At 38.6% G+C, this 12,470-nt stretch overlaps 1 protein-coding gene across 1 annotated transcript in view; it reads left to right on the top strand.

The window, feature by feature from the left end:
* LOC138325085 (A disintegrin and metalloproteinase with thrombospondin motifs 6-like) overlaps positions 1-12,470 on the top strand; it is a 42,180-nt gene that overhangs the window by 10,949 nt on the left and 18,761 nt on the right. The window contains exons 2-6 of the mRNA XM_069270493.1: positions 2,480-2,533; positions 2,972-3,685; positions 4,280-4,656; positions 11,527-11,683; positions 11,947-12,248. Coding sequence (XP_069126594.1) covers positions 3,571-3,685; positions 4,280-4,656; positions 11,527-11,683; positions 11,947-12,248 — 951 coding nt within the window. The 5' untranslated portion in view covers positions 2,480-2,533; positions 2,972-3,570. The remainder of the gene's footprint in view (positions 1-2,479; positions 2,534-2,971; positions 3,686-4,279; positions 4,657-11,526; positions 11,684-11,946; positions 12,249-12,470) is intronic.

Raw genomic sequence — 12,470 nt, 5'->3', positions numbered from 1 at the left:
AGTAACAGAAATACCGACAGTTTCATGGTATAGGGGGATGTACTGGTGTGGTATATGCCGTAGTAACACTGTTAGTTTTACGTTGTAGAGGGGTATACTCGTGTGGTGTTTCCCGTGGTATCACCGACAGTTTCACGGTATATAGCGGTGTACTCGTGTTGCCGTGGTAACACCGACAGTTTCACGGTATATAGCGGTGTACTCGTGTGGTGTTTCCCGTGGCAACACCGAGAGTTTCATGGTATGGAGGGGTGTATAATGCCGTAGTAACACTAACAGTTTCACGTTATAGAGGGGTGTACTCGTCTGGTGTTTGCCGTAGTAACACCGACAGTTTCACGGTATAGAGGGATATACTTGTGTGGTGTTTCCCATGTTAACACCGACAGTTTCACGGTATAGAGCTGTGTACTCGTGTGGTGTTTGCCGTGGTAACACCGACAGTTTCACGGTATATAGGGTGTCTCATGTGGTGTTTTCCGTGGTAACACCAACAGTGTCACGGTAAAGATCTTTGTACTCGTGTGGTGTTTGCCGTGGTAACACCGACAGTTTCACGGTATATAGGGGTGTACTCATGTGGTGTTTTCCGTGGTAACACCGACAGTTTCACGGTATGAAGGGGATGTACTCGTGTGGTATATGCCGTAGTAACACTGTCAGTTTCACGTTATAGAGGGGTGTACTCGTCTGGTGTTTGCCGCAGAAACACCGACAGTTTCACGGTACGGAGGGGTGTCTTTGCCGTGGTTACAGAAAAACCGACAGTTTCACGGTATGGAGGGGTGTATTTGCCGTGGTAACAGTAATACCGACAGATTCACGGTATAGAGGAGTGTACTCGTGTGGTGGTTGCCGTGGTAACACCGACAGTTTCACGGTATAGAGGAGTGTACTCGTGTGGTGTTTCCCGTGGTAATACCGACAGTTTCACGGTATAGAGCTGTGTACTCGTGTGGTGTTTCGCGTGGTAACACCGACAGTTTCACGGTATATAGGCTAGGGGTGTACTCGTGTGGTGGTGTTTCCCGCGGTAACACCAACAGTTTCACGGTATGGAGGGGTGTATTTGCCGTGGTAACAGTAATACCGACAGTTTCACGGTATAGGAGGAGTGTACTCGTGTGGTGTTTCCCGTGGTAACATCGACAGTTTCACGGTATGAAGGCTTGTATTTGCCGTGGTAACAGTAATACCGATAGTTTCACAGTATAGGGGGTGTACTCGTGTGGTATATGCCGTAGTAACACTGTCATAAATACAGAAATACCGACAGTTTCACGTTTATAGAGGGGTGTATTCGTGTGATCATAGTAACACCGATAGTTTCACGGTATAATATAGGGGTGTGTACTCGTGTGGTGTTTCCCGTGGTAACACCGACAGTTTCACGGTATGGAGGGATGTATTTGCCGTGGTAACAGTAATATCGACAGTTTCACGTTATAGAGGGGTGTATTCGTGTGATCATAGTAACACCGATAGTTTCACGGTATAATATAGGGGTGTGTACTCGTGTGGTATTTTCCTTGGTAACACCGACAGTTTCATGGTATAGAGGGATGTACTCGTGCGGTGTTTGCCGTGGTAATACCGACAGTTGCACGGTATAGAGGGATGTACTCGAAAGGTGTATGCCGTGCGTGCAGTGCACATTTGAGTTTGCATTTGGATAAGCAAAAGGGAAGATTAAAATTCCAGTGATTTGTTTTGTCTGATTTTTCAGATACGTGTGTATAAAACATGTTTAGTATACAGGTACAAACATCAACGGTTACCTCAAACCCAGACATAACAAAGGCGGCCGGAATCCCATTGGATCGGCAGCAATTTTACTGGAAGTGAAAAATTGGTCATGTTCCCTGCCATGTAATTATCTGCATTATTCGTAGGGCATTAAAGAGTAAAATTGTCATCCCTTTCTCCAGCCGACCCCTAGGCTAGGATCTAAATGCCCATTTTTACCGAGAACGATGTTCTTACCATGTATAATGAATAACTGTCTACATCTTCTTTCAAGCGATTAGGGTAAGTTTAAGTCGCTGTAGTCCGTTGTTAATTTTACTTAAAACACATTTGCCGTCCTTACCGGTGATTTTCCCAAATCTTCTCACAATGGGAGTTTACGGTGACCCCCTAGATACGATACAGTCGTAATTACAAGCAGGACAATAATAAAGCGTGGTCGCCTTTCTCTACAGCTCTGTAGATACATGTGCTGGCCACAGGCGTTAGGGTTTGTAGCGAGGTAAGGCCACTATTATAGAAACAATTAGTTTCGGTTACGCTCCAGTCACGATACTAGCAGGTCTGGCCATACGATACAGTCCATGCGCTACATAAGAGTGAAATGAGGAAGGTCGATTCTCCCCTCACTATGGTAGGAACCCGGATTGACCTCAGTCCGTCATTTGACTCAGGGATTTAATATACGTATGTGTGTGTGTACTTATACAACATTTTTGGCTTTCGGTTTCAGGAATTGGATTTGTTATTTTTATGCTTTTGGAATTTAACAAAGTTTCTTTAGCAAGTATGTATAGATTTATTTCTTATATTATTTCTTTTATTTAAGGTTTTCCTTTACACTTTTTTTATAATGATACTTCAAATTGCTTATTTCTTAAGACTTAACTGTAAAAAAACGTTATTGAGTGTTGCACGGTTAACGTATGTGTTTGGTACTATATGTATGATGTAATATGAAATGTAATTGGCTTCATTTTATGACGATAATTAATCGCTCTCTGTCACTGAATACAACCATGCACCAAATTAGTAAAAAGATAAATTGCACGTGCCGTTAACTCATTTTGTCTGATTGATGCTATTCTCTGACAGAACGATATCGATAGCCGTAACTTGGAACAGAAATACAGACTTGGATGCCAGAGTGAAAAAAGTAAATAAATAGATCCAAGCTAGTGGTTTGAATATTGTACATAAAATGTTTGTGGTTTGTATATTACAGATTTCCTCGTGCTGTGAAATCGCCAGTTAACAAGATAAATTGGAACACAAGAAACCTACTTGGATTCTTTTCAACAATTGTAACTCCCGGTGTTTTTCTATGAAGATTTTGCTGCCCTTGCATGTACGCACTTCCTCATATTTCTAAGTTCATCCGGTGGAATTTTCTGACGCTAATAATGTGATTATATGTGATTTGGCGAGTGTTTGTATATAAAGCCAGGAGAAGCAAAAGTTAACAGCTATTTTTTGCAACGATCTGGCTCTAGTTAGGGTTAGCACTCTATATCAAACACGGACGGTGTTCGAACCGACGAACCTTATCATGGCTGAACCGCAGTATTCTTTTCATGAATAGTGCATGCACTATAGACCGTTCAACGTAAAAAAAATGTATCTCATTTTTTGACGAACCACAAGACGATCAAAATGGAGGGCGGACACCATTTTGAGCAATAGACATGAGGCGAATTCGATGTCTTTGTGTGTGGGGCGAGGGGATATTGCTGAAGCTGCTGAAATCTTGATGACGTCACAAAACCTAGGTGATCTATATGTCTTTATGGTACGCGTCCGGGGGGTTCCGGGAGTTAATCTAGTATGTTCCTTTTGAGGTGTCTATTAGTGAGTTGTGTTGCTGAAGCCCTAACTTCTGCCATAGATCCGGAACCTCACGCGGTCGAGACCGTGGGAGAGACCTTCCAAGGCAAAACAGGTAAGGCGTTTATTTTCTGACTCCCTCCCCTACCGTGTCCGTATGTCTAGGGGTGCTGTGAGAGTAGCGTCTGTTTCTCTCGGCCGATATTGACCGCGATCTCCGCTGTTTTTATCCTCCGCTGGGTTAACCTTCTGTTAAAGTCACGTATATGTCCGAAAAAGAGAACATGAATTGTTTAAGAGTTTTAATTTACGCGTACAGTTATCTTAACTTTTTCTTTACTTACGATCTATATATATATATATATATAAACACGTAAACAATTAAACGGCGCTATTTTATTTGCGATGAAAATTGTTATCAAATTTATCGAAATCGCGGAATAAACTGTTCGAAAATAATCATCTCAATAGTAACAAAACAAAACAAAAATTTAAAAATAAAAGCAATAGTCAATTTTAATATCCCATTTCAAAAAAACTGTCTCTTATCACAAAGGAATTCATTTTGCCTTATGATAGCGGATATAAACAAGGTTCTTTAACATATCAATTCAATGTTTATATAAATATATATATAAATAGATATGGAGAAATGTCATGCATTCACAAGAAAACTGCAGTCTTATTGTTTTTATGTGTTATTTTCCAGATCGTCTATTGAACAAACTTGGAAAGTACGAAATGGTGATTCCTGTGTTGGTTGACGAGACTGGCAAGTTTCTAAGTTACAATGTTAAACACCACAAGAATCCGAAACATCGGAAGCGACGAAGTACCAACGGTAACGAGGGATCATCGACGCCGGAACCTCTACACAGAATATTCTATAAATTATCAGCGTTCGGGAAAGAATTTCATTTTGATCTCAAATTAAACGATAAACTTTTGTCGACCGGATATGAAGCAGAAGTATGGACAAACGACGGACGGCGCAATTTTGTAGACCGGAAGCGGAACTGTCATTACACCGGATACAGTAGGGAACCGTTTACCTCCATCGCAGCCATAAGTAACTGTTTCGGATTGGTAAGTATTCACATTTGTTGTTACTCCAGAGGTATTGCCCAGCTGAACATGAATAATACACTAACCGTAATCTTTAATCAATGCGTTTTAAAATACATATCTATATAATAAGAGCGAAGCTCTTTCGCGCGTCGAAAATCGAAGCTCTGTTCCGGTAACATGTACGTAAGCAAAAGTACATATTGAGATCAATGACCTGCAGGCATGGATGGCTAAAATTTTTTCGTACTTCCGGTTTTACCTGCGTTGCTCCGGTACTGCTCTCCCATGTAAATATATATTTAACTAATGGAAATTCATAACAGGAGAAATGAAACATTTTTTATTATTTTTTTGAATAATAATAATATCACTTTGAAAATTAAAAGCTATGATATGTAGTCAAAATATCCTTCAAGCGAAGATGAGCACAAGGAATCATGACGTCACAACACGTCACCAAATGGCGCGAAATCGTAGGATTCGCATACGCGGCACCATCCGGAACTCCTCGGGGGGAAATTACATAGATATGTATTCTCGCCATAATACCCGATGAGTTCAGGATGACGCGGCACTCCTGGCCTTGCATGGACACAGAGAAATCCGATTTTTTGTGTTCATTTCTTTGGGTTTATGCTAGACAATTATAATATCATATACTTCTTTAGTTTGAAGTACGTCCTTTTATTTCTAAATTATGTCTTCAACATGAAATAGAAAATAAAAATCACAAGTAGAGCTTCGCTCTTTCCATGCCGTGCATGATTCATATTACAGTGTCATTCCTTCATATCTGTTGTTTTCTATTTTTCTGTCGAGTTTAACGTGACTAAAAACGAATAATAAAATAAAATAAAGATGGCACATCCCCTTACAACCATTTACGTGAACAGATATTCGTTAATATTTAAGTTTTTAAAAACCATTTACAGCTTACTCTTTCTAAGCTGCTTTTCGCATTTTTTTTTATAAATTTAAACGTTCTAACGCCAGTCATTCGGACAAATAGTGCCGCTATTTACACAAATGATAGTGCGTAATAATTTCGGAAATGAGAATAGTTCACCATTGAAATCGAAGTTTCTATATTAGATGTAGTAGATTGTGATCGATTACGAAACTTGATTATATATCCTATATTACTTTTAAAATAATGTATCTTTATTTCGTGTCCATGAAACACCAATATTATCGATAGGAAAGATCTAGATTTTCAACCACATCACTCAATGGAGGAGTGTCATTCCGCGAAAGAGTAACATTTTCACTTACTGACGCGTAAATTTTTTATTTGTTTATAAAGTGTAATCAGTTTAAAGGCCAAATATCCGTATCTTTCTTATTTTTTATGATTTAAAAGAATGTTGAAAAAAAATCCTGTTGTAAAACATGCAGAGACAGGACTAAATCGAAGTCAAGATGAAATTATGATTCGGAATATTTTAATAAAAATCAAATAAATATTACACATCGCAAGGTGTGTCCCACTTAGTCAAACAAGCCGGAGTAAGCCGACATTGTTACGTCGTTGCCGAGAACGTCATGTGACTACCGTAACTACGTAACGTCTGTCTGAACTCTTCCGAAAACGGGTCATGAACCTTCCGATTTCCGTTCGGCAATATTCGTAACTTCTATGACTACCAGTTAAAAATGAAGTCATGTTTACATGTATCGACTTTCAACAACTGCTGTACCAAAGTCATTAAAATACTTTATAAATATTCTTTACTATATCTTAATTTCAACTACATCTACAAATACTAACAATATCGGAGTCGAATTTAACTTGAATTTTTGTTGATAGTTACGTATAGTGTGTTATGCAGCAAAGCGGCACAAATAACAACCATTGGGATACTGCAACTCACAGAAAATCAAAGTTTTGTTTTGTCCTATTGTCCGTACACAAATGGGACAAAATTGTTTCTCAACGGAAATAAAACTCACAAAATTATGAATAGCTACACGTAGTTTTACTTAAACAGGGGTGTAGGAAGCGCGGGGGGGGGGGGGGGGGGGGGGGGGGGGGCACATTTGAAAGAAGTTACACAACAAATGTGTCGATGGTGTGAAGCCGGTATGTTCAGATCGAGCAGGATTGCATATTGATATGACGACATTCACAAATGCAGGCAACTTTAAATCGAAAAATTATCATGTAAAGAACGCTTTTAAATCATTAAAATACATCGCAAAACTCATTTTCAATCGTAATATGTTTTTTCCAGGGGGAGACCACCGGACCCCCCAAACACCAAAATATCGCGCCTTCGGGCGTTCGTAAAATCATCAAAATACATCGTAAAACTCATCTCAGCCATTCTAAATCAAATTTTCCCGGAGGACACCACGGGACCCCAAAACACCAAAATTTCGGGAGGACCTTTGCCCCCCATTAGGTTTCATCTTCCTACGCCACTATTAAATGTGTAGAATAAAAGAAAATACAATCGAATATTGATACATTTGAAAGTAGATTATGTACAAAGTGATGGCAGCGGTTGGTATTTATAATTTGAGGCAAAACATCAGCACACTTTCACTAACTTTAATTGACCCCCAACATGTCTTTCCTTGTACAACCAGTTCCTTTTAGTGGTACTAGTAAAATCCATTACGGCAGTTATATCCCTCCTTACTTTCAAAGAAGTATCACAAATATAGTCTGAGAATATTTTTAGCGCCCCTTTGGCTGTATTTTACATGTACTATATACATATATCATACCGACTATAATGGCTGTGATTAGGTAAGCATATTTCATTATCATTTTGTTTACCTTTCTATACATCGTAGACAGTCATTGAATGATAATATACAGCTAAAATCTCGTTATGTCGAAGTCAGCGGGACCCTGCCTTCGAGTTATTTGAGCATTCGAGTTAAGTTTACTTGACTATGAAGTCAAAAGTTGTATTGTGTATGCTCAAGAAACTTCAAATTACGCAGGGTTGTCGAGGTACATACAACAAACTTCGAATTACACAGGGTTGTCGAGTTACATATACAACAAACTTCGAATTACACAGGAATGTCGAGTTACAAATACAACAAACTTCGAATTACCAAGGGTTGTCGAGTTAGATATACAACAAACTTCGAATTACACAGGGTTGTCGAGTTACATATACAACAAACTTCGAATTACACAGGGTTGTCGAGTTACATATACAACAAACTTCGAATTACACAGGGTTGTCGAGTTACATATACTACAAACTTCGAATTACACAGGGTTGTCGGGTTACATATACAGCAAACCTGTCTATAAAGACCCACCAAGTGACAAACATGGTCTTTATTGTCAAGTGGCCTTTCTACGCGGGACAAGTGTGCTGAAATTTGGGACCCTGAGGAAGCGGTCGCATTAGGTGAAACAGGTTCTGTGATACATACAAGTGTGCGTGCGGGCACGGATCAAACATGATGTTTCACGATATTTCTAAAGCTTCTGAAACGTTCCATAGCTGAGGCTATAGTGCAACAACAAAGTTTAAGAAAACATCCACACTTCAACAATTTTCAAAGAACATAGAACGGTACGGAAATTCTTGATGCATGTACGATAATTTGGAAAGGAATTCTATCTTCATCACAGTACATGTGCTGATATAGCAAAATCACAAGATACCAGACTTGGAATTCTTTGACCAGAACGGGACGAGCCCGTCTCGGTGCATATACCCGAAAAAAAACCTACAGATGTAGATTAGGTCTAGATCTACGGCAGTGGTAGTCACGAAGCGATTCAATCTCACGTTATTGTTCAGAGTTTTAAAATAAAAAAAAAGTTCAACTTTCTTCAACAGCAAAGCTATAATGGATAGAATTGGGCCAAGGCTGGTTTCGGATGTGATGTTCGTACAATACAGCAAGTTCATCTGCCGTTAATCACGATTTCGCGGAACAGGAGTAAAGGAAGGGGGTAAAATTCCATTTTGTTTTATCAACGCTAGCCCTATACTTATTTATGATTGACAGAAAACATCTGCAAGGCACTAATCGCTATGATATGGGGATTTTGGAAATAGTTATGGAGAGTGAATACTATTGGAGGGGGATTGGGAGGGGGCACACACACACGCCCTTCTGCAGGTTGTAGTTGTAATTAGTATCAACACATGAAGAATGCTGGTTGTATCTGTTATAGTCGTGTAGACAAGGCGGGGCTATAGATCGACAGATTCTAATGTTGTGAAACAGAGTGGTGTGTCCGGATCACATTTCTATAATATTTATCTCACGTATGTAAACACAAAAATTAAAAGTTCGAATACGTGGAATGGGTACATGGTAAGTGTTTGTAACAATGTGTTGCTATGGTTACAATAATAAAAAATGAAATTTTACGCTTTTTATCCGAAGTATGTATTGGTATGTAAAGAAATCGACGACCCTGTCATAACTTTAACCAAAATTATCAAATCATATGATTGACACCGTTACACCTTAAATCTTGACACATGGTGTCCTCATTGTCGCTCTATGCCTGACACAGCTCAGTCATGACCTTGACGTGTTGTGTCTCCTTGACAATTGCACACCAATGACCTTGACGGGTTGTGTGCCATTGAAACATACACAGCTATAACCTTGACGGGTTATGTCTCACTGACATCTGCACACCAATGACCACGACGGGTTATGTCTCATTGACACGTGCTCATCGATGACCTTGACGGGTTATGCCTCATTGATACATACACAGCTTTGACCTTGACGGGTCGTGTCTCCCTATCATCTGCACGCCAATGACCTTGACTGTATATATACCACATAGACACTTATACCACACTGACCCTAGCTATCGATATCTTATTTGCGCCCACGAAGGCTTCAAGTAAATAGAATATATTATCTAACATTAAGAGATTTCTTTTTTCATTACACATGAACTAGACATTTAAAAACGAAAAGGATCCATTTTTTATCCGTTTAAAACACAAATACCACCAACACCCTTTTTTCAATATTTGAGTCACACACAATAAAATTATTTAAACTTTCTCGTCTAAAAACGACATGAATAAAAGAGTTATTAGGACATAAGCATTGATGAATTGTTCGGACCTGCTGACCGGAATACAACATGTAGATATATCAATTCGATAATTCCATGTCCCGATATCATAACTGGGCCAAACTTAAAATGCTCAGTCATGGTCAGCCTCCGATATTTACATGTATCTGCTGACCAGTCTCAAGTAACCGATAGCTTATCACAGTCACAGCAGATCGTTTACATACTTATCAGCTCTCTCGTTTCATATTTCAGTAAATCATTACAAGGATGTGTGCGTAGCGGGGTTAGGCACGGCGTACAACTACAATACACACAGTCTAGATACCGTTTTAAGTCCCCATCGCCTAATTGTTCGTCTAGGTCACGTCGAAAAGGTCTTTTGTTAATCAATGAAAAAGCAACGGAATTTTTATGATGTATGACTGTTTTATGGGCTAGTTTCGTGTAAAAACGACATATAAAACCCCGTAATCGTGTGTATATAATCAGTAAGCTGTTTAAGATTCGATAACTACATGGTATTATAAAGATTTTATTTCCAAGTGTTAAATCTGCTGACATTTAAGTCTGAGGAACAAACCAAGTCGAAATAGAATTTATTGGGCATGATGAATCGTAAATCGGCTGGTGACATTTTAGTGTTTAAAAAGTTTATATCAAAGCGAATCCTTTGATGTTAAATTTTTACAAACAAAAAATAGAAAGTGATTTTACTAGCTATGGCTATGGTATTACACAACTACGATGCAAGTATTTAAAGACAGGGTCACAGTTGTATTAGACATTCTGTGAACATTGTTAAATCTTGATTAGAACAAACATTCTCTGTACAGTTTTCAATGCTCGTTTGCTATAATCATAAATCATGAAATAAATCGTAATTGCAAACCACTCATTCACGGAACAATGCATTATAAATCTTCCAAGCCTTGAAAACCATGGGCCTGTAGAATGATACATCGACACATATAAGAAAATGTTGGGAAAACTAGTAAAACTAGATCTTTGTAGTGCTTATTCGAGATACCGATATATCCAGGTATCGGCTTACACAGAAATATCGGCGTAATTCGACCCGGCTTCCAAGGCATACTGTGGGATACATACAGACTCAAACAGAATATGGAAATATATTGGGGTCCGACTAACACAGGGTATTAAAATACTCATAACTGACAAATGCAGTATCGAAATACTCATAACTGACAAACACAGTATCAAAATGTTGGGGTCCAAGTAACACAGGGTATCGAAATACTGCGATCTGACTAACAGAGGGTATCAAAATACTCAGATTCGACTTACAGAGGTTTCCGGAATACACTTCCAACTTAAAACAGATGTCGAGTTACATTGACAGGGTATTGATTACACTGATCCGATTTAACCAAGAAATCCTGATAAATGCCATATTTGTCTAAAAAAATTAGTGAATTAATCTGAGTCGGATACATAGCATAGAATACATTCCTTGAGTTCAGTTTACATAGACAATCGAGATACTCAAGGTTCGTTTTATAAAGACAATCGAGATACGCATGGTTCGTTTAGTGAATCGTTATACATAGACAATCGAGATACTCGCAGCAGTTAGTTATACATAGACACTCGAGATACGCATGGTTCGTTATACATAGACCATCGAGATACTCATGGTTCGTTATACATAGACCATCCAGATACTCATGGTTCGTTACACATAGACAATCGAGATACCCATGGTTCGTTATACATAGACAATCGAGATACCCATGGTTCGTTATACATAGACAATCGAGATACTCATGGTTCGTTATACACAGGTTCATCTTTACAAGTCAGAGAAGTTTGGAGTACTTACGTAATTCTTTGATCATTTTCAGCATGGTGTGTTCCAAACAAACGAAGACGACTTCTTTGTGGAGCCGCTATGGAACGAAACAGGAAGTACCACAACATTTGGGCACACACATGTAGTTTACAAGAGATCGGATATCCGGTTGACGCATGCGCACAATACTGACGACTGTGGTGTGTCAGGTACTTCGCTGCGGACTATTTCACTCAATTCTAGTTTCACTGAAATTCTATATGATGATAATGAATAATGCCAATATGTTGGGTTCCATACTGTAGGCTCCAAAGAGGGCTTTAATTTAAATTATTCTATATGTTAAATGTAAATGTTACATGGTTAAATCTTTTTCAAAATACAAAAAAAGATAACAAAATCATTCCTCCTCCAAAAATAGATAAAAATTAATAAAATAAAGAAACGATAAAATACTTTGTTTCTGTTTCAGATTTTCAACAATTAGTTTTTAATCAAATCCCTCTTCATCAAAACATACATAGAAGTAGTAATAAAACAAACCCACATCGATCTCATCATAAGAAAAGACGACGGAAAACAGATCATTTTCAACAAATTGAATTTTCACCTAAACCTAGACATAAATATTCACTTCCTGTCGAGCACCGGAAGCGCCGCTCTGTGATGAGCGAAGAGAAGAATGTGGAGACCCTGGTGGTGGCCGACAGGATGATGGTACAATACCACGGCAAGAAAATTATAGAGTCTTACGTACTGTCTATAATGAATGTTGTAAGTGTCCCTTTCTGATTGGCCTTGTGTTTGCTATCCAATACATTTACTGTCAGTAGAAAATATTTCTTAAAGATGATCCACCGCTGACAAATGGTATTTTTTCACTATCAAAAACAGGAGCAGACGATTTTGTATTTTTCTTCAGTTACAAAAGTCACTTATTTTACACCATTACCACCATTGAAAAGTTTGAGCTTCTAATTTTACTTCAAGTTAAAA

This window comes from Argopecten irradians, chromosome 6 (assembly GCF_041381155.1).
Source record: "Argopecten irradians isolate NY chromosome 6, Ai_NY, whole genome shotgun sequence".
Classification (NCBI taxonomy): Eukaryota; Metazoa; Mollusca; class Bivalvia; order Pectinida; family Pectinidae; genus Argopecten; species Argopecten irradians.
This window is presented reverse-complemented; position numbering and strand designations above follow the sequence as displayed.